The 22,245-nt window shown below is 38.8% G+C and overlaps 1 protein-coding gene across 2 annotated transcripts; it reads left to right on the forward strand.

Annotated features, from left to right (window-relative positions):
* Positions 1 to 1,421: 1,421 nt before the first annotated feature.
* On the forward strand, positions 1,422 to 20,334 carry SLC30A6 (solute carrier family 30 member 6). 2 transcript variants are annotated; one of them, XM_017806796.1, is made up of 14 exons: positions 1,422 to 1,490; positions 4,123 to 4,209; positions 4,831 to 4,915; positions 6,405 to 6,447; positions 8,711 to 8,776; positions 9,172 to 9,252; positions 10,694 to 10,729; positions 11,568 to 11,662; positions 12,352 to 12,400; positions 14,346 to 14,465; positions 14,762 to 14,864; positions 15,171 to 15,218; positions 15,749 to 15,817; positions 17,532 to 20,334. In XM_017806796.1, exons 1-14 carry the CDS (start codon positions 1,488 to 1,490, stop codon positions 17,922 to 17,924), a joined length of 1,278 nt encoding a protein of 425 aa, XP_017662285.1. In that variant the 5' UTR covers positions 1,422 to 1,487; the 3' UTR covers positions 17,925 to 20,334. The 2 variants fall into 2 exon arrangements, with proteins under 2 accessions (XP_017662285.1, XP_017662284.1); XM_017806795.1 differs by having other exon boundaries at positions 17,427 to 18,596.
* The last annotated feature ends 1,911 nt before the right edge of the window (positions 20,335 to 22,245 follow it).

Below are 22,245 nucleotides of genomic sequence, written 5' to 3' on the forward strand. Positions count from 1 at the left end.
CTTCAGACTGCAATAGACTTTGGGATGTAGATTCCTCATCTGGACTGTAATGCTTCTAATGTTTTTAACATATTCAGGGCAACAGGAGCAGTTCTCAGAATTTTAGCACATAACAAAGTGACTAGATTTTCAACAGAGTTTCTGTAGTTTGGAGAGCTACTGTTCTTTGGGGGTTTTGGTGGGGAAAAAAAATCCCTTCTGAAAGCTGTGTACTGACTGCCATTAGTGCCCAGTACAGCAGCAGAGCGAGTGCTGGCTGTGGTGATGCTAGTGTGACTTCAGGTATATTTTTATACTGGGGAGCAAACCCATCCTTGCAGAGTTGCTGTATCATGACCACCACATCAGAAACCTTTCCTTGTGTTCTCGCAGGCAGTGAGCAGATAAAACGCAGAAATATGGTGGGGTGGCATACGAGATACTTGTTTGAGGTTCCATAAGGCAAAGAGCCAGGTCCTGCACTTGGGTTACAACAACCCCATGCAGCAGTACAGGCTGGCGGAGGAGTGGCTGGAAGGCAGCCAAGTGGAAAAAGACCTGGGCGTGCTGTTTGACTGGCTGAACATGAGCCAGCAGTGTGCCCTAGTGGCCAAAAAGTCCAAGGGCATCCTGGCTTGTATCATCCACAGTGTGTCCAGCAGGACCAGGGCAGTGATCGTCCCCCTGTACTCGGCACTGGTGAGGCCACAGCTTGAGTACTGTGTTCAGTTCTGGGCCCCTCAATTTAGGAAGGGCATTGAGGTGCTGGAGCATGTCCAGAGAAGGGCAACGAGGCTGGGGAAGGGTCTGGAGCACAAGTCCTACCAGAAGCAGCTGGGGGAGCTGGGGTTGTTTACTCTAGGAAAAAAGAGACTCGGGGGGATCTTATTGCTCTCTACAATCACCTGAAAGGAGGTTGTAGCGAGGTGGGGGTCGGCATCTTCTCTCAGGCAACTAGTGACACAAGAGGACACGGTCTCAAGCAGCGCCAGGGGAGGTTCGGGTTGGACCCTAGGAAGAATTTCTTCACTGAAAGGGTGATTAGACACTGGAACGGATGGAGGTGTCCCTGGAGGTGTTTAAGGAAAGACTGGACGTGGCACTTAGTACCCTAGTCTAGTTGACATGGTGATGTTCGGTCATAGGTTGGTCTCGATGATCTTTTTCCAATCCAGTTTATTCTGTGATCGTGACCACCCGTCCGAGCCCTTTTCTCGGATTCTCGCAGGCAGCGGGCAGATAAACCGCAGCAATGCGGTGCGGCGGCGTATATGACCCGCATCTCCCAAGGGACGTGCGTGGGCCGCCACTTGTGAATGCGAAGGGAGGCAGGGAGGGCGGGTTTGGCCGCGCATCCCCCGGGGCAGCAGGACGGAGCCGCCGCGGGCTCCGGGCGGGCGCCGCTTCCGCCACGTGTCCGGCCGGGCCCGCTCGTTGCCGCGGCGACGGGAGCCGCCCCGCCTTTTCCGGCCTCGCATGGCGCCGTCTCTTCCGCTGCGGGGAGTAATATGGTGAGTGGCCCCCGCCGGGGGGAGGGAGGGGGCAAGGGAAGTCGTGCCTCGGACAGGGAGCGAGGAGGCTGCTGGAGGCGCCCCTTTCTCCGCCGGGGCGGCGGCGCCGCGGGGCGCCCGGGTTGACGCGGCCTTTTGGGGCCCCGGGGCCCGAGGGCTGCGGGGGGCGTCGGTGTCCGTGCGGTGTTTCCTCCTCGGAGCTCCCCGCCCTCCCCTCCAGCGCGGTCGCCGCGGGCTCTCGGGGCCGCAGCCAGCCGGCACCGCGGCAGAGGCGGGATGGTGCCGGGGTCGTGGGGGCTGCTCTGCCGGAGGGGCGTCTCGAATGAGATAACCGGGCTGGGTTTGAGCCTCAGAGTTTTCACTCCCCGGCACATCAGTCAGGGAACTGGGATTTACCCCAGGACAAGCAGGTTACAGTGCCCTTGCTCCTGTCCGTCGGTGGGAACACGGGGCTGTCACTCTGTGTCTCGCTTCCCAAAGAGAAGAAGTCGTTCTTGTGGGAACGACCTCTTTGTGTGTGTGTTCATCTGGGCGGCGAAATGTTCTCTTTCCATGCTGAGTATCAATGAAGTGACATCGATGTCAATAACAGGTGCTGTCACCTGTTGGCATTGTCGGAGCAGACGCGGGCGCTCGCTGCGGAAACACTTCTTTGTGCAGCTCTTTTAGCACCACACGGGGACCCTCAGAGGCTGAGGTGTGGGGCAGCTGCCCTCCTCGCCCGCACTGAGGTGTTGGCAGAACAGTAGGATTTAGGGAAGCTTTAATGCCAAGGTGCAACACCTGCTGCGTTAGAGCTCGCTTGCGGGGTGAGCTGTGATTAGGATGGGTTTGTGCGAGGTTCTCTGTGGCACAGAATATACAGCACAGCATCCTTCAGTAAGCAGGGAGATGGGGCATAATGTGACTGGGCAAGGGACATAGTGCGGGAAAGAAATGGGTGCGAAGGCAACAGAGAGGGCTGCGGAGATGGTGAAGGGCTTGAAGGGGAAGCCGTTTGAGGAGCAGCAGAGGTCACTTGGTCTGTTCAGCCTGAAGGAGACTGAGGGGAGACCTCATGGCAGTCTGCAGCTTCCTCTTGAGAGAAAGAGGAGGTGCAGGGACTAATCTCTTCCCTCTGGTGATCAGTGACAGGACCCAAGGGAATGGCCTGAAGTTGTGTCGGGGAGATTTAGGTTGGATATTAGGAAAAGGCTCTTCACCCATAGGGTGATTGGCTACTGGAACAGGCTCCCTGGGGAAGTGGTCACAGTGCCAAGCCTGACAGAGTTCAAGAGGTGTTTGAACAACGCCCTCAGGCATGTGATGTGATTCTTGGGGCTGTCCTATGCAGGGCCAGGAGTTGGAATTTGGTGATCCTTGTGGGTCCCTTCCAACTCAGGATATTCTGTGATTCTGCAATACAGCAACCTTCATAGGTAGGCAGTCCACTGCCTGTTAGAAAAGCTTTCCAAAGTGTTCTGGCATCCTGCATGTCTCCATTGAGAAATAAAATAATCGTGTAATGATTTGCTAGTAAAGAAAACAATAAGTGCCAGTGTTTTGCCCCAGATGACCTAAACTTGGATCTGTAGTACTGCTTAAATTTTAATTCATGGCACACATATATTTCTCAGATAATGTAAAATACAGCTGTGTTGACAAAGATGTCTGTAAGTTAATTGAGTTTGCTTTGGTGACCAGCCCATTAGGATATCTTTTTGTCTTCTGCTGGTACTTGAAGTGTGATAGTTTAAAATCAAACCTTATTTTGTCCAGCCCCAAATTGCTGCGGATGACAGACCATCCATTACAAATCCACAAATTTCTATTGCAAATCAGAAGGGCTTTTCACATGGAAAGCTTATTTCTTTGTGGGGACAGCAGGATGGAAAACAACTGACCAGAAGCTTGAGACCTCTGAGGGAAGGGAGCCAAGTGGCATGGCTGATGAATTGTTTGCTCCCTGTCATGCTTTCAGGAAAGGCACATAGCCCCCCCTCATTCCCATCTCCTGCATGCACATACATCCCCTCCACACCAGGAAAGAGCTTATCTGCATGCCACTGGAAGTTAGGAGACGGAGCACCTACAGTGACCACATCTACTGTGCATGATTAAGTTAAGCTGTAACTGAGCTTGTTTGTATCTCTCATAGTGTTATTGGCCTCGTGTCCACCACATCACAGATGATACTAGCATTGTTTTTACTTCTCTGATGGGTTCTCTTTTATAGATACATAAACAGTATTTTCCTGTTTAGTAAATCTGTTGGCTTTAGGTGGGAAGTATGCTTTGATAAAGAAAAATATTTGTGTTGTCAGACTGTCTGTAGTAGTTTTATCTAAATAAAAGTTTAAACCCACTCTTTAAATTTTATTATGTTTTCCTGTAAGCTTGAATTGTGGATTATGTCTAAATGAAGCTTGATTCTAAGTAATTCATCATTTTCTAATAGAATAACCATGTGAAATGGCTACCAAAATACTGTTTTATTTATTGTCTATGAGATATTTACTAGTTACACAAAAAATTACTTTTGAGTCTTTGATATAATTATGAAAATAGTTCACAAATGAATATTTTCTTTTTGCTAATTTAAACCATGGCTTAAGTAAAATGTTTTAATTAAACTATTGAATTTTTTTTTAAGGGGACAATACATCTGTTCCGTAAATCACAGAGATCATTGGTTGGAAAGTTAACACATGAATTTAGGTTGGTTGTAGCAGATAGAAGGGTAAGTATTGCTTTAAAAAGTCATCACAATAATAAAAAGACATTAGCTGTGATAAGTTAAAATATATTATTAAGTATATTTTGAAAATTATTCTTTGAATTTTCTAGTTGTGCTTAAGAAAAGAATTCAGCTCTGAAGCTGGATTCCTTCCTGTGCACTGTCCCTGTTGATTAGTGTTCTCCAGAATTATACTTATATTTAATGTGTTCAGTAGAACTCTAAACTGAATATGTGCAGATGTTTTTGGGTCCAAAGTTTCGCCTCAAAAAAAAGGAACCCATTAATATAAAGTTGTACAAATCTGTCTTCAGAAGTCAGATGGCGTGTGCTACAATAAAATGCAAATGTTATACAGGGGTGATTTTTTTTTTTAGACCAAAAAGGTATTTTAAGCATGGTGAACAAGGGCTGTTTATAAAGGAGTTTAGAAATAATCTATGAAGTTTAAAATAGAATAAGGGCTTGTTGTTCTGAAACGAGTGGTAAATTTTTGGGAGGGAAGAGAAGCCAGTTCTATTTTCATGATGAAGTCCTGCAATATTGTTTTTTAAAACCAAATAGATATATTTTTGTCTTGTAAATTTTGGAAGATGTAAAATACATATTTATTCTCATCAACAGTCCTGGAAGATTTTGCTGTTTGGTGCTATAAATTTAATATGTATTGGCTTCCTGCTCATGTGGTGCAGCTCTACAAACAGCATAGGTAGGTGACTCTCCTGTACTGAAGCTACAACCAACTACCATGTGTTTCTTAGCTTGTGAAGTTCTAACAGACTGAAAAAGCAAAGTTCAACAGGTAGTGCAGGTAGGTGGCTACACAGCCAGGTTCAGAAAGAGCTTCCTTTTGATTTGCCACAGTCAGTTTAGAGACATTTTTCACAGTCAAGTGTGAATGAATGAAAGGTTTTCCCGACCTGCTGGTTGTTTGCTTCCAGCAGTATCTTCTTCATTTTTAAGACTGAAATCCAGTAGACTTTTGAGTTAGTCCTCAAACCTGTTCCTTGTATAAATATCACCAGTGACATACAACAGCCCTCACTTGCAGTTGAATGAAGATGTTTGTAGTGTGGCAAATGGCTTAGGCTTCTTTGATTCCAGGAATGCCCCTTTTCAGTGTTTCTGTGGTATGTTGACCTTGGCTGAACATTGCCCACCAAGCTGTGGAGAGAAAAAGGGAAGAGAAGATAAGATGGAAGACAGCTTTTAGGGTGAGATAAGGCACTTTACTAAAGCAAAAGGTTCAAAAGGTTGCACACTCATAAGGAAAGAGAAAAAAAATTACTCCCTACGTCCCATCAGCAAGTGATGTTCATCCACTTCCCAGGAAGCAGGGCTTCAGCACGCGTAGCAATTGCTCTGGAAGACAAACGTTCTAATAACGAATGCCCTCCTCTTCCCCCTCCTTTTCTTAGCTTTTATATTTGAGCTGACATCACATGGTGTGGAATAACCATTTGGTCAGTTTGGATGAGCTGTCCTAGTTGTGTCCCCTCCCAGGATCTTGCCCACCCCCAACCCCTTGATAGGGGGGGAATGTTGAGAGACAGCGCTGATGCTGTGCCAGCACTGCTCAGCAGCAGCCAAAACACCAGTGTGTTATCAACACCTTGGTAGCTACCAATGCAGAGCACAGCACTGCGAGGGCTGCTGTGGGGAAATGAACTCCATCTCAGCCAGACCCAGCGCAGTTTTGTATGTCTTCTGCTTCTGAATAGGGGCTTCGAGATCTTCTGTACTGAAAATAGAAGGTTGAACATTTTTAATTTTTGTCACAGTTTTCCTTGTGGTTTTGAGATAGGTGGGAGATGCAAAGCAAGTAAAAAATTCTGTTGAACCTACTTTTCACTGCAGTAATGCACATAAGAAATCTCTTGCTTTGGTGGGTGATGTGCTTTTGGAAGATCTCCCGACTTTTCTGTGTTTAAATTCCTAGTCACAACATAGTCACAAATGTAATACATTTTGTATCTCGGCATTATTACATGGTTTAGTAGAATGAGGATTGCCATAATCAATCTGTTTGATGTTAAATATATTGGTGTGTTTAGAACATTCACAGAGACTTGTTCTATCAAGCAGAGACGGTTTATGTAGATAGAAGATTGAAAAGAGCTGCATGAAAGGGACTTAGAATAGAAGTGATTTCTGCATTGAAAAACTATATTAATTTTTAATATTTGCTTTTTTTACAGCTTTAACTGCTTACACATATTTGACAATCTTTGACCTTTTCAGGTGAGTTTTTTTCCCATTTTGTCTTACTGTTCATTTGTGGCTGTCTTTTTATATTTCCATACGCTTAACATTTACTTACAGATGCAAACACATGTAACTTAGTCATCAGTACAGAAACAGTAACTGGTTTAAATATAGAATAAATAAGTATAAAATTGGACATCACAATAAATAGATTATAAAACCCACCATAGCTGTACTGAGAATGACTAGTAGCAAATCAGTTCAGTCATGGAATTCTCTGTGCAGATGCATGACAACATAAAACAGATTCTAGCATCAAACTGTCATGTGGTTGTTCACTCAGAGCATTTCCCTAATGCCAGTGTCGTTGATTTTGAAGTAACCCTCAGTTTTAGCATCAGTAAACAAGGAGTAGGTAATTGTATTTCTATTTCAAAAATATTAATGAGCTGAGTCCCAGGCACTCTTCCCATGTGGTATTAGATATTTTTAGTGTTTTTCTTGTTTCTTAAGAAAATTATATTAAAACTACTTTTAAGTATGATAGTTCTGAACACTTTTGGTAATATTGGTAGTACAGACGTGAAATATATTCAGTTAAATTAATCTGTACTGCATTAGAATTGTGCTTTAACTTTAATGAATCTCGTATTTTTCGTACAATTTTGTATCTGCTGAGTTTTGTCATCTTGACCCAAAATACCTTTTTCACCTTGGGGGAAGTTTTGATGTTGTATTTCCTATTTGTGTAGAATTTTAGTTTTAGGAGAAGATAGAATACCCCTGGCAACTTTTCTGGGGTTGGACTAGAAGACTATTCTATCTTACAGCGATCTCTTTCAAGAGTTTTGATTTGCTCTAAGGGAGAACAATGCTCAGTAATTCTGCTGCAAAATTCAATTTCTGGTTATTTCATTTTTCTCATCTTCCTGGTTGTTTATAATAGTCTTACTGAGTATATGAATTTGCTGTTTTGTGTATGAGCAGTATTATTTCCTCTGATTTTTCTTTCACTCAGCACAGCTGGGGATCAGGTTGTGAGGATGTGATTGTTCATCAGTTGTAGGGATCAGTTCTTGATCCAGTCTGATTTAACATTGTCATTAATTATGAAAGGACTGCATGAAGGCAGAGATGGCATCAAATCCATATGGATTCCTGTTTAAAAAAACTGTCTGAAGGAGTCAATAGAGTTAAAAATAGGCAAAGTAAATGAGACTCATCCTTGAAAAATTCCGACTAGTACCATGGGGATAAAATAATTGGAATTCTAGTGTTAATTGTGAAAGAAAAACGTGGGAAGAAGATAGTAAGAAAGACCTGTGGCTGTCAATGAATGGCCAGTTAGATTAGAGGTTGTATACATCAGTGCAGCCAAAGAAAGTAAATCTGTTTTGGCCATATATGTAGAGCAATTACACTGTGACAAAGAAAGGCAATACTTGGCCGTGGCCTGAGACTCAGTCTAGAGTGCTAAACCAAATTCCTGGTGTATGTCTAAAAGAAGAGTTGAGTGGAAAACTTCCTTTGCTTTTTTTTTTTTTTCACTTTTCATGCTGATTTCTTTCTTTTCACAGTCTTGCTGATTAGCTTCCTTCTTATTTAAATGGCCTTTCTCAGGTTACAGTATCTCTAGGCAAGTTCAAAAAGCAAATGCAAGAGGAACATTTACTGGGTGTCTAGTTTGGTACTTTCCCTGGCTTTTGCTTTGTACTTTTCATTACTATGTGTGGTACTAGACAGTATTAAGAAGATTTTGTCAAATCACTTTTGCCTGTTAGTCAGGTTCTGGGGTACCTGGTCTCGTATGCTCCAGATCCCTTTCAGAAAAATTCATGGAGCACATGCAAATTAAACACTGGTTATGCTATTTTGTGTCAGGGTCTCAGAGGAAAAATGCATTGCATTTGGAGTTATGGTAAACTTGATTTAGGCTGGTTGATGTTCTATATTGAAGAAGGTTGGTGGTAGTCTTTGTAAGCACAGCATGCCATAAGGACAGCGTTAGGCTGTCTCCTGCTCTGAGGAATTAGATCGACTACCATTCTGCTAAAATTATTTGCTGCCCTTTTTATGGGACCAGCTGAGACATCATCGTGCAGTCTCAGCTTTATTCCCAAGCACAACCTTTTCTGGATTCACTGGAACAGTCATTGTGACAGTGGTGGAGGTGTTGAGTCAGGGTAAGATGTGGTCATATTTGTGTGTGGAGTTCTGATGGCTCAAGTGTATTTGTAGATTGTCCAGTTTATAAAGGCTGCAGTTATTTATCATAGTCTAATTCTCCCTCTTTTTTCAGTTTGATAACATGTCTAATAAGCTACTGGGTGATGATGAAGAAACCCAGCCCAGTCTATTCATTTGGGTAAGTACTAATAACAAGATCTGGTGTTTGATAATGCAACATTTGATATGTTGCTGGCTATCATTGCCTGGATCCCCTAACAGCCATGAGTAATAATTTGTGTGTGAAAGAGCCCAGAAATAAGGAGGGCCAAGACTGATGTTGTAAAAAACAGTTACAGAGTAGGGGAGGGACAGGAAGAAGAATTAAGAAATACTTAATTTTAAGCTGTATCTGGTAAGTGGAGTAATGACTTAAAAGAAACTGAAAATAATGCCCACTCTGTAAAATTCCCGTTTCTTCCCATCTGTCTGCTTTTGAAGGAATTGGAAAGAGTAGGTCTGTCCTGCTGGTTACTGTACGGAAAAAACTCTGTTTGATGTTCAGTGTTCCTAAACTTAATTCTCAAATTTCAGATTTGAAAGGTTTGAAGTTCTAGCCGTATTTGCATCTACAGTTCTGGCACAGCTTGGTGCTCTTTTTATACTGAAAGAAAGGTAAGTTGTGTACTGTTTTCTTTAATTTTTTGTAATGTATGAAGATATTCTTCACCTAGAGGGTGGTTGGGTGCTGGAACAGGCTCCGCAGGGAAGTAGTCACAGCACCAAGCCTGACAGAAGCGTTTAGATGATACTCTCAGGCACATGCTGTGACTCTTGGGGACGGTCCTGTACAGGCCTAAGAGTTGGACTCAATGATTCTTGTATGTTCCCTTCCAAATCGGCATATTCTGTGAATCTGTGATTCTGAGATATGGTCCAGATCGAGCCAAAGCACATGCATTCCAGAAGTGCTGTTTTAGAGATATTTTAGAAAAAAAATTAAAAATTTTTTTTAAAATATCGCTAAACCATACCACTTACTCACATTTATTACTCTGCAGGTAGGGTTTAGATATAATGATAGGAATTGATAAATATAATTAAACAGCTCTCAAGAGAAAGTTTCAATGTCTTTAAGAGTATATTTTTCCAAAATGTTGGGTAATTAACTTAATGCATTTCCTTATGCATCTTCACTTTTTAAATTCATTAACAAATAAAAACTGTTTTTAATTATTTTTTCTCTTTTACTTCTGTTACTTAGTGAAGTAAAGCAGCTACATAGTATCTTAAGAATCTGAATGTTTAAACTATCAACTGCTTCACTCCTGCAAAATTTGCTCATATATTAATTTGACATACCATCTATGATTGGAAGCATTTGTGTTTCAGGAGGTTAGCTTAAAAAATTATTTTAGTGTTTAAAGATGAAGAGGCTTTTGTTAACATCTGGGATTTAAAACTGGGGCAGTGTACCATCCCTTTTTCTATTCGAGGGCTCTGTTTTCTATATAAAGGGCTATGTTAACAACTTAGCGATTTTATACTATAAGGTTGGTCTGTTGTACTGACAGTACACTGGAATGGACCCACTGTCAAAGCCTCCAAATTTTCCAACATCAAAACTGATCGTAGGCTTTTCTGTTACATCTCATTTGGTAATTTACCAGTGCGTAAAAAAAAAAAGATCAATGTGTCTTCCACAGTGTCCAATGTCTACTTTATTTGACCTTACTTAGTGAGAGGCTGTAAGTCAGAAATTTCAGACTTAGTTTTTTGTGGTCACCAACAGTGGTGGTGGTAGCAGTAGCAGTATGTTCTTGCATGTTCATTTACAAGCATCTTTTTATCATGTAGGCAGCATTCATGGTAGCTAGCACCTATGTAACACAGTTTGGAAATATTTGGAAAACCTAAATTACATCTGCTTTGATTCAGTGTTAAATGCTTTCATTGCTTGTAAAAATTGCTGTGTTTATCTAAGCAATTAATTTTTTTCAGTGCTGTATCCATTAGTTTTTGTTTATGAATGGCATATACAGAACTATAAAAATACGCTTCAGGTTTCAAGGTTTTACTGTATGAACATAACTCAAATTTTCAATTATTTTTGTAGTGCAGAGCGGTTTCTGGAACAGCCTGAGATACACACGTAAGAAATTATTTTGACATGTAAAATGTGTCCGTGTCCCTTTATGTTTCTAATTCTTAATCTATCACGTGTTAGTTATGCAAGTACATTCAACACCAAATTGCTTTTGCTACCTTGGCATTTGTTTCAAACTATGTGCAAACTGTATTATGAACAGTTTTTTCAAGGTCCAGTTGAAATGTAATTCTGATGCTCTCTTAAATAATGATTTAACTCTATGTTGCTGGGTTTTCTAGTTTAGTTACTCTCATTTCTTATTGAGGCCTCTTAGGAGACCTTGTATGTTGGGGGGAAGGATGCTGTGGTCATGAGGGAGCTGAAGGTGTTGCAAAGGTCATGAAGACTATAAAGAAAGTGTGGAAAGGAAAAGAAGGTGTTACATGGCGAAAATCTGGGACATGGGATGTATGGTGAAGTTGTAGTTCTAGAAAAAGGATAGGGGCATACTGTAGGAAACTAAGCTTTTTAGGTGTGCTGATGAGGGGACAATTTATTCGTGTCTTCAAAGGACAAACATGTAATTAGTTAAGAACTGTTATTCAACATTAGGTACAGCCTAATGTGATAACAATAATGGACAAAATTCAGTGATCTCATATAACCCTTACAGTGATAATACGCTGCCAGTTATTAAGCATTACACTAGTTTATCTTACTCTTGTTTTCAGCCTCAGTGAAAAATACCAAGCAAAGTATTTTGGTATCGTTTCTAGTAATTACAGTTTGATGTAATTACTGTAGTTTTACTATACATTTATATATATTTATATATAGTTTTATATAGCTTAATGTAGTTTGTGATGGTGTGAAATTAAGATACTTATTTTCCCCTCCCTAGGGGACGACTGCTGGTTGGTACTTTCGTGGCCCTCTTTTTCAACCTATTTACAATGCTTTCCATTAGGAATAAGCCTTTTGCTTATGTCTCTGAAGGTATGTGATTAATTAAACCATAACAACAACTGAGATAAGATTTTAATGTTCGTATTTTTATTAAGATATAACTTGTCTGGTAACTTCCTTAACTAGGGGGCATATATTGCTATTACAACCTCATGCAGTTTAAAGTTGCCATCTGATTTTCAACTCTAGTTTGCTTATAAGGCTCTGAGTAGAATGTAGTCGTTAATATGATAAATTAAGGGTCATTTTAATGTTGAATTATCCTTTATTTTCAATCTTTTGGATTCAACCAGTGAAGGTCATCTGACAGATAGCAGAACTTGGAAGACATTTTATGGATATATTAATGGATAAAAATAATGTAATAATTCTTCTTAATAGCTCTTTTACATTTTTCATTGTGAGTTAGGCTTGCATTCAGTCCATCTAACTGTAAATTGTTTATAGTAATAATTATACATTATACTTTATCTTACACAAAAGATAATGGTTATAATCTGCAATTGTATTTGTATTTAATCAGTTCAGATTAAGATGGGCGTTTTACTTACTGCCTGGAAAAGTCAGAGTTTGTTTTTTTTCACATGCCAGTGAATCTACTGAGATACATTTACTACTTCACAGTGTATTTATTGGATTCTTTCCTTAAAATAAAATTTAGGTACTTTAAAATGGATACCTTTACTTGTAGTAACTTTATTACCCTCTTTCTTTTGCAGCTGCCAGCACAAGCTGGCTTCAGGAGCATGTAGCAGATCTAAGTAGAAGGTAAAGCTTTATACTGTTTTTCAAAATTGTTAGCTTCTGAAAGGCAATGTTGGTTTTGTGTATATAATAACAATTTGGATAGGTATTGAGGCATAAACTGTTGTATTAGAGCTTTTAAAATAGCTTTACCTACTCTAGGTTTAATGTATGAACTCTGGAGCAAACACTGTCTGCCATATTTCCCAGATACATCAATCTAACAGAAATACATCTTTCTGGATATCTTTCCTTTTGAATGTATGTGTTCAGTACATTGTATGTAATTCTCCTTGAATGAGACGAGGAAAACTAGCATTATCTTGTACATACTTGAACTGCATTTCTCAAAATTCATTACCTGAGTGATATATTTTGTAGTAATTTGTGTTTATTTACTGTGTGGGCTGGGCAAATGACTGAGATGGTTGAGTTTAAAAGTGATATGTGAAACAGGTTACTCACAGAAACATAGCTATGGAAACTCCTCATCTGTCCAGCAGGACACTGGAAAGTCTGTGTCTTCCAGGGACAGAAGCAGTATTGCTCATTCATCTTGTCTGTTAACTCTCTTGCTTGTACTGGATATCTGAACCATTGTTTGCATATAATTTTGTCAGATGTCAGAAAAGTTTATTTTAATCCATACACGTTCTTCCAAGTAGCTGTCAGTATCGAAATAAGAATGTTAAAGTATATTGTAAAACATGTTAACTACGCTTCAAAGTCCATCTGTTTCTGGGTGTTGTGATCTTTTTACAGTTGAGGAAAGCAGAGAACACTGACTTGTTAAACAGAATAATTGATATTATATGGGCATCAGAGCCAAATTCTGCAAAATAGCTTTGGAAGACTGATAATTGGGTTGCCCAAGTACCTGGAGTTTCAATATAAAAAAGAAAAAAAAAAGTTGGATAGAAATCACAGACAGTAGCAGAGTTTTTCTTTTATCAGTGTAGAAATATGGTGTGATGGGGAAGGACACTGATGGGTAACTTGAAGGGGTCCGAGATCAAAAGTGTAGAATTATTACAGGGTTTTGAGATAAGCTGTATACAATTATGCCAATAATAATAATTTAAAAAAAAAATTAGTATGTATACAGCAGCTGTTTCAGATGCCTCATGTGGAGCAGTGCTGATTACAAAATATCTGCACCTGTATATAATTATGTTGATTAAGATTCTTACTGGAGCAGGCCAGCACATGATGTCTAAACATAGGTTGGCTCTAAACAGAACAACAAGATGTTTCGTTTTGTCCCTGCCTTTAAATTTTCCATGACGTGACATGCAGTTGTATTAACTGGGAAGTACAGAACCTCCTTTCTCTCTTCATTCTCCCACTGATAGGAGGTAGCTATAAATAAGTAACTTTTCCCAGTGTTCCCTCATGGTATTTTTTGGTCTCCTCTTATTCAGCTAGCTGGTCTCCTTACTCTTTTCAGACTCCATGAATTAGTTAGCTTTGGCTTTAGAACACTTTTGCACAGTAAGGTGGCAGATGGGTTGTAGACTAGTGATATGCAAACCCCTCAAGACTTACATAAATGTAAGTCTTACAGTATCTGAACCTGTAAAGTACTTGTGTTGCATATGGCTGACACAGCCAGCTGAGTTACAAGAAAAAAAGAAACTGGCACAAGATGTGTATTTTAATGTGTAGAAAAACTGCATAAAGATTAGCATAATATAATGTTTTGTAGATGGGGAGATAGATTTAAGGCAAATTTTTTTTTAAGATGGAAGAGTCAAGTATTAAATATGGGAAAGAATATGACATGGATCTAAACTTGATTAATCTTTGCTGACAGCAGCCTTTAAGCAGAATTAGAAGGGCCTTTACAGTACTCATCATACACTGACAGCAAGGTGTGTTTGAAGTCAAATGCTGAAATAGTGGGTGTAACTTTTGGGTTTCCAAAATGATGAACAGCTGGCTGACAACTGCTTTTCCTGTTTTGTTACAGTATTTGTGGAATCATCCCAGGATTAAGTAGCATCTTTCTGCCACGGATGAACCCTTTTGTCTTGATTGATATTGCTGGAGCTCTAGCTCTTTGCATTACATATATGCTCATCGAAATCAAGTAGGTACAGTTGTTGTTTTTAAAAAGTAACTCTTTTTGTATCCAATCTGTGGGAAAATACATTTTTTACATGAAAGGAATGATCTCATCTAGAGCTGTGTTTTGTATGAATGGCATTGCAACTCCACAAATGCATTTGTCTATTTTCCAAGATGTATGGTTCAAATGAGATTAGTATGTGTAATATTCTATAACTGTATATAACTTAAAAGAATAAAAAAGAATCATAAGAAAGTTTTCCTGCCTTTCAAAAATGTAAATAGCGGTTTTTCTTTAAAATTGCTCTTTCTCTCTAGCAATTATTTTGCTGTAGACACAGCCTCTGCTATAGCAATCGCTTTGATGACATTTGGTACCATGTATCCCATGAGTGTCTACAGTGGGAAAGTACTACTCCAGGTAAGGCATTGTCACAAAACAATGGGTTTTGTGATTTCGGTTTTGTTAAATGTCCTCATTAACAAAAGCAAACAAACCTTAAAATCTGTTTTAAGCATGTGAATAGAAGTGTTCCCATGGAAATTTGTGATGTGCTATAAGAATTTTAAAGGCAGTGGAAATATGCATCATGAAGTCATAAGAATTTATTGTTTAATGCCATTGGTTTCTTGTGTAGGTAGACCGGACTTAAAGGCTCTCTTATTTAAACAGGGCCAACTAGTATTTATTATAACATTTTCTTTTTTTTTCCTCTTCTTTTTGAAGACAACCCCACCTCATGTGATTGGCCAGTTGGATAAACTTCTTAGAGAGGTAAGCCAGTGTATAATACATAGCACAGTGTGCACAGCTAACTAAGTAAGCATTCAAGAATGTGAAGAGTTTTTCCTAGTAGTCCAAGAAGATTGTTAAAAAATTATTTTTTTAATATTATTTTTTAGCTGCATGTAGAAAATATGAAACTTGCTTTCAAAGATGAATAGTGAAATTCAGGTATCTGGAACACATCTGTTCAAGTAGTGAAGTTGGTTTTTATTTAAATTTGAGCTACCACTGAAGTGGTTTACAAATGTGAGTTAGAGGAGGAAAAGGAGTACAGGCAGCTGTTGACTTACAGCATATTGAGTTGAGAACATACAGCAGTTTGTCAGCAAGAGTTACTTGAAATAAGTTCCTTAAATCTTTTTTTATTGGTTTGGATGTCGTCTGTTCTGTGTATAGAGCTTTTATTTCACTACTGAAAATTATGTATTATTCAGTTATGTTTGCATAAAAGTACATTTCTAAAGGGATTTGAAACTTATAATTTATTTTCATATTTCTGGATGTTTGTGCAAAATTAGGTTTCAACTTTGGATGGTGTGCTGGAAGTTCGAAATGAGCATTTTTGGACATTAGGTTTTGGCACTTTGGTAAGTCATGTCTAATATCTTTTTAACCTTTAAAAAAAAAGTCATCAGTTACTACTTTAAACTTTTTATTTAAATAAAGATATTTCTTCTAAAATCTTAACTATAAAAAAATTGATGGAGTCAGTATGCAGTCCTTGTGCTTTATTGCAAAACTTCTCTTCCCCTGCCCTTTATATTTTTCAAAAGCCTTGCTATTGGGTAATATTATTAATGTATACTGCAGTTCTGGATTAAAGTATGCATTTTGCAACTATAGAATTCTTTTGTATTTTGGCAAAAATCCCAAACAACAGCAAAAACATTTTTCAAATGGTGTGTTAGTGTAAATGTCTAGGAAAAGAGAAGAAAACTGTAACCCTTCAGGTACTAAAAGTCTACAGTAGACAGTAGAATTGTATTTTTTCAGCATTTCTAGGGGAGAAGGTAGAACAAAACAACTAGAGATATGTACCAATAAAAAAAAAAAGAAGGGTTTTTTGGTTTGGTTTGGGTTTTTTTGGTGTGTTTTTTGTTTGCTTGGGTTTTTTGTTTGGTTTGGTTTTGATTTGGTTTTTTGGTTTGGTTTTTTGGTTTTTGGGGTTTTTTTGTTTGTTTGGGTTTTTTGGGTTTTTTTGCTGATACAGAATGATCACACAGAACTTGATTATTCATAAGTTGATGCAGGGATGTTGTGACAGCTGGAAAATTAATACTCTTAGGATATTTCTCTACTTCTGAATTCTTCCAGTATGCTACCCTTCTTAAAAAAAGAAAAAGCCTGCAGTTCCTACTTGCTGATGTGAAAATAGCTTTCAGTTTACTATTCTGTCACCCAAAATACTGGATCACAGCATTGTTGGATCGATGACAGATATTTACAAGAACTTTGTGTGCATATTTAGCTATTAGCATCTTCCAGATTGTAGTAGAAACCTCCTGAGACCTGGATATGTTTTCAGCTGCACCATCTGATGTAAAAATGGCTTGTACGGCACAAACCGTGAACCATGTTCTTTATTAAATATGTGCTGAAAAAGCATGTGAGGGGTTCTGTGTTGTGTCCTGCTCTCTTCTGCAGCAGTAGATCAAGGTCAATAAGATAATGTTACTAAGAGGAAGGTAGGGGGAGCCTGCAGTTACATGCACATCCAGGGAAAGCTCTAGGCCTGAGCTCCACACAGCCATTGCCTCTGTTCTTGCTAATGGTCCCCATTTGAGCCTGTTTGCCATGCACATTGTCCTCTTGCCTGCTCCAATAACACAGTGATGACACTTTTGCCTCAATTTGGCATATGAAGTTTGTCTGCGCTTTGTTCTTCTTTTGAGCCATTTTTTCTCCCCAGCTGTTGTCTTTCCTGCTATCACATGTTGTATTGTATAGTTTGGTTTTAAGACTCACTTTTCTCAAATTATGATCTTGATATGCTCATAAGAGATCGAAGCATTAGGAAAGATCAAAATGTATCATAGTTATGGAAGTATGTATTAAAGTTCTTAATTTAGTCAGTGGTCTCCACTGCAGAAGGTCTTGCCATAATTCTCTGCAGGATAACTTACCTCTTCTTGATGCATAGAGAGAACCTTTATTGAAGTAACAGTTAACAGCCAACTTATTTTTGTCACTTTCTAGGCTGGATCAGTACATGTCCGAATTCGGAGAGATGCAAATGAACAAATGGTACTTGCTCATGTCACTAACAGATTGTACACATTGGTCTCTACTTTGACTGTTCAGATTTTCAAAGATGACTGGATCAGACCTACCTTATCATCTGTGCCTATTGCAAACAATATTCTGAACCTTTCGGATCATCATGTTATTCCAATGCCATCTTTGAAAGCTGTTGATAATTTGAACCCTGTTACATCCACTCCAGCTAAACCCAGCAGCCCACCGCCAGAATTTTCTTTTAACACGCCAGGCAAAAATGTGAGTCCAGTCATCCTTTTAAACACTCAGACAAAGCCCTATGGATTGGGCTTTAATCATGGATCGACACCCTACAGCAGTGTACTCAATCAAGGACTTGGAATACCGGGGATGGGAGCAGCTCAAGGATTCAGGACTGGTTTTACAAATGTCCCAAGCAGATATGGAACAAATGCTCGTGGTCAGCCCCGACCATAATAAACACCATTATTTATTGTACTTAAGGGTATTGACTTAATTCTTTTATTACCCAATTTTTATAAGCATTTGGAATGTCAGATCATTCTAAATGGCTGGGAACAAGTGCATTGTTCATATTCATGAAATGGTTAAATTGCAACTTTTTTCTTTGCATCAGCCTGTGTAATGCCACAGATATTTTTCAGACTTATGATACTTTACAAGTAGTTTTTATAGAGTGTCTCTTTCTACTCATCTTTTTATCCACTTTTCTTCATTCGTCCAAGAATGTATTGAGACATAGCACAACTCCATAAGAGAGTAGAATTGTGACCAGGTAGCATTTTTTTTCTAATGCAAATTGCTTACAGAAATACAAGTCCCAATTTTCAGAGATGTTTTGATTGCTTTATTAAGCCATCTTTTGGCAAAGTCACAATTAGTTTTTGGTTGCAGAAATCCATCAGTATTTGTATTGTGGCCATTGTGAAGACAATCTGGCATTTCAGATTGTAATTAATTTTGTGAGACCATGTTTTTACATTTTTATTGATGCCTTTATAGAAATTCAGATGGTTCAGCAACCATTTTCTAGTTGTAAGTATTTCATATTCATCTCTGATATTTCTTCCTTTTTGGTTTAACTGCAAAATTATCTAGCAATATACTGGGAAATAAAATATTTAAAACCTAAAAGATTTTACAAGCACCTCTTTTTTACAATTAACCCTATTTAGGATACAGAGCAGATGACTGTATTGTTTCTGAAGCCAGTATTTAATTTTTGACTATGGAAAGTATTCTGTGATTTGATTGTGACTTTGTATTTTTCTTCTTTGTATTTTTCCTGTAGTTTCAGGGGGAGAATATATATATTCCTGGTTTATATCCAGAGTGCAGATTGGTGATCGCTGACAGTTCTTAGTCACTGCTGGAGTGCTTGACCTTTGGGGCACACTTGGAACAAGACCACTTACCTTGTCTCTGCTTTTGCATTACTGTTCTGCTGTACATCTAGATGGCCATATTTCTTCAGGGCCTTTCTCAGATAGCTCTTTCCTCTGACTGTTTTCTTTTTCTTCACTGCTCTGACAACAAACAAAGAAAGGCCTTTTAGAAATACTTCAATTTTTTCTGTTCTCCTGTGTGGTATCTGTCTTATAATTGCTCCTCTGCACATTCTTCTGCATCTCTTGGCTGTTGAGGAATGGGTTGCCCATTCCTGTTGTTTCACTTGCAACTCAGGGTGCTATATATTGGCTTACACCTTGTTCATTTGTATACTAAGTGGTCTCTCCATTTGTCTGAGGTGGTTACATGGAGCTGTAGTATCTCAGGGATTCCAAAGATATTATGTTACCTGAAGATAATGGCTTTGATAAAGAAATCGTTCTCTTGTACAACTGAGTGGAGAAAACAGTCTTCATTTGAATTTTAAAGATCTCTGGCCTCTTCACACTGGCTGAGGATTTCTTTTTCTGCATAAGAACACTGCATTCCTCTTTTTTTTTTTCCCTCCCTCTCCATTACCTGTGTTTCTCCAGCCAGTGCATGGAGAAGGGTGTCATTCCTGCAAACTCGTGTAAAAGCAAGGTGACATTCTGCATTATGGTATCTTGTGGGGATATTTTAGACTGGGAGTAATATCCAGGCTGCTACTGGGATACAATCCATGTAAGTTACAAGTAGGGAATCTAGTTCTGTACTTCATTTGCAGCGAGAATGACAATTTCATTGCTGTTTTAGAAAATGTAAAGACCTGGAAAACTTGCATTTAAAGATTACAATGAACTTATAAAGATTGGCTCTGTTTTCAAGAGGTCAGTATTAACTCAGTAATCACCTCTGTTTCGTTACCCTGTCTTTCTGTGTGATCTATTACACATGCCATTGCTGCATGGAAATTCCTGAAGTACAGAACACTTGAACAGATTCTCTGTACCTCTTGGGTGCTGAACTAGACTGCACTTTCTACAGCACCTGCAACACCTTAGAGCCAGCAGAATGTTTACAATATACTACTTTTGTGTGGCCTATTTGAGAATTGTTCCTTACTCCAGTTTCATAACCAAACACGCGCCCTTTTTCTGACATTTTCAATACATTGTATTATATTGATTGCATGCCTACTTGTTTTTAGTAGAAAATTAAAGCTCCATTTTATGAAGCTGATCTTTTATTTAAAATCAGACGGGAGGACGAGAATCCCAGAATTCTGAGTGCAATATAATCACTTTAACAAAAATATTTTTCAGAGTGATTGTTTACAGTATATATCACATGTGCAGATGATAAAGATTCTTTTAGAGATTAGAATAGCTTTTTAGCTGTGTTATTGTTGTGAATATATTAAGAATATTTGTTAAATCAGCACAGAGTAAAATGTCTCCTTTTATATGAGGAAAATAAAATCAGTGTAATTCTTAAATGACAAGGAAAAAGTGGTAATTTGTGTACAAGATTTTATAGTTATCTTTTTATATATATTGATTGTTTAAGTGATGCGCTCGGGTGATACATCAATCTCAATGAGCAGATGTGTCAAACTTCAGAACTGTTTTGATGGATCTGCTACCAATGTTCACTGGGTCCTTGGAATAATTCTACAGACAGTATTTTTACTGCATTTTGTCTTTAACTGTATTTTGCTCTTAGGTAGTCACAATCTAAATGTTTATTTGCTATATAGCAAATAAGAATTGTGAATTTATATCATCTTCATTCCTAATGATAGGAATACTGCCCCAGCTAGAGAGAAAAGAGGACTGGTACTTGCTGTCATTTCTATCTGCCAGAGAATTTGACATCATTATTCCCTTAAGTTTTTTCAACTTGACTGAACAGAAAAATTTCACTTTTAGGTAAATGCATCAATTAGAGAGTTTGAGGGGCATGTACCGTTATTTAGACTTCAGATTCTTGTGAGCAACTGTGCTGTCCTGATACAAAAAGAGCCAGAGCGCCTATTACAATATAAATAGCTAACATAATATGGGTTTTTTTGCAGCTTTACATGTTGAGTTTTGACTCCTGAGTTCATTCGGTTCTGCATTCCCTTTACGCAGATAATAACCACATATACCTTTGGGAGGACAAAGCCAGTGACAGCGTCTTGTGGATGGTAGACTGATGATTTTTATTCCCCTCCCCTTGACTGAGATGTGACAAATCCTATTCAAGGAGAGAACCTGTGCAGCAATTCTGCTCATTAGATTAGTTGAGGTCGCTCTTTTGATTTCTGTCCCCTGCTGCCACCATCCAACAGAGACAGAAACTATGCGGGGATAGGTTCTTCAGTATAAAGCCTCTGTCTGAATTCTGAATTGATTATCTGTCCTGTGCTTGTCCAGACCTTATGGATCTGGATACTTGGTCATATTCAGTGTTGAAACTGAGAGTAGAAGAGATACCAGTCCTGGTCTTTTCACTTCTATTTTTTGTTTTCTGGGCATTTTATCAAATGGCTTTGACTTTCTCCTACCTGCTTGTTCTTCCCTGCCTTAGTAACCACGAGAACCCACCTTGCACCATGTCTTTGCTTTACTGACTACTTCAGGTTCTTGTGCTTTTGCGAGTTTAGATTCTTGGATTCACATGGTTACTGGGCTGATATAAATTTTCCTTCCAACAATTATTTTTTAAATGAATGACAGAACATATAAATTATTAAGATGATAATCCTCCCCTCTTTAAACATCCAGTTAGGAGATGCCCCTCTTTTCCTGTACCAAAAAGAACCAACCCCAAAACCCAAGGTGGAGGGTGGGGGGAAAAGAAAGCTTTTTCATGTTTTCTTCACATTTTGAGAAACATGGATTCATATTTCACCAAACTGTGTCTCATTTCTTTGAACTGAGTAAATTTGCTGTACTACAAGGTTAAGTTACGGTTTCAACTCAGTCTTAACAGAGATTTTTTTAAAAAAATAGCTTTTCCCAGTTATAACAACCCTCTGATCCAGCATTTCATAATGAAGCCTATTTTAAGGTAACTTTCAAATTCTTGAAGAAGCAGAGCAGCAGTGCACACTGCAAATGTGTACTGCATTTTTCAGAGGCCCTGTAAAGTATAAAGTACCACAGAAGTTCACCAGAATAAATCATCCACACAAACTCATGTTTAATATTGCTGTATATAGCCATTCTCTTACCTTTTTTCACCATGTAGGAGGGTGAAGAGGGTGCCTTACACCGCTCAGAGTATTCAAACTTTAGAAGATTTAATTTTGCTTGTTAAACTATTTTCTCATGGGCTGCAGTAGAGGAGAATATGATTGCAAGGAGTTCAGATAGCTTTGATATATTTGCACAGATGTACAGTAATACCTGAAAATAAACAC

The sequence above is a fragment of the Lepidothrix coronata genome, unplaced genomic scaffold (assembly GCF_001604755.1).
Source record: "Lepidothrix coronata isolate B3197 unplaced genomic scaffold, Lepidothrix_coronata-1.0 Scaffold16, whole genome shotgun sequence".
NCBI classification, from domain to species: Eukaryota; Metazoa; Chordata; class Aves; order Passeriformes; family Pipridae; genus Lepidothrix; species Lepidothrix coronata.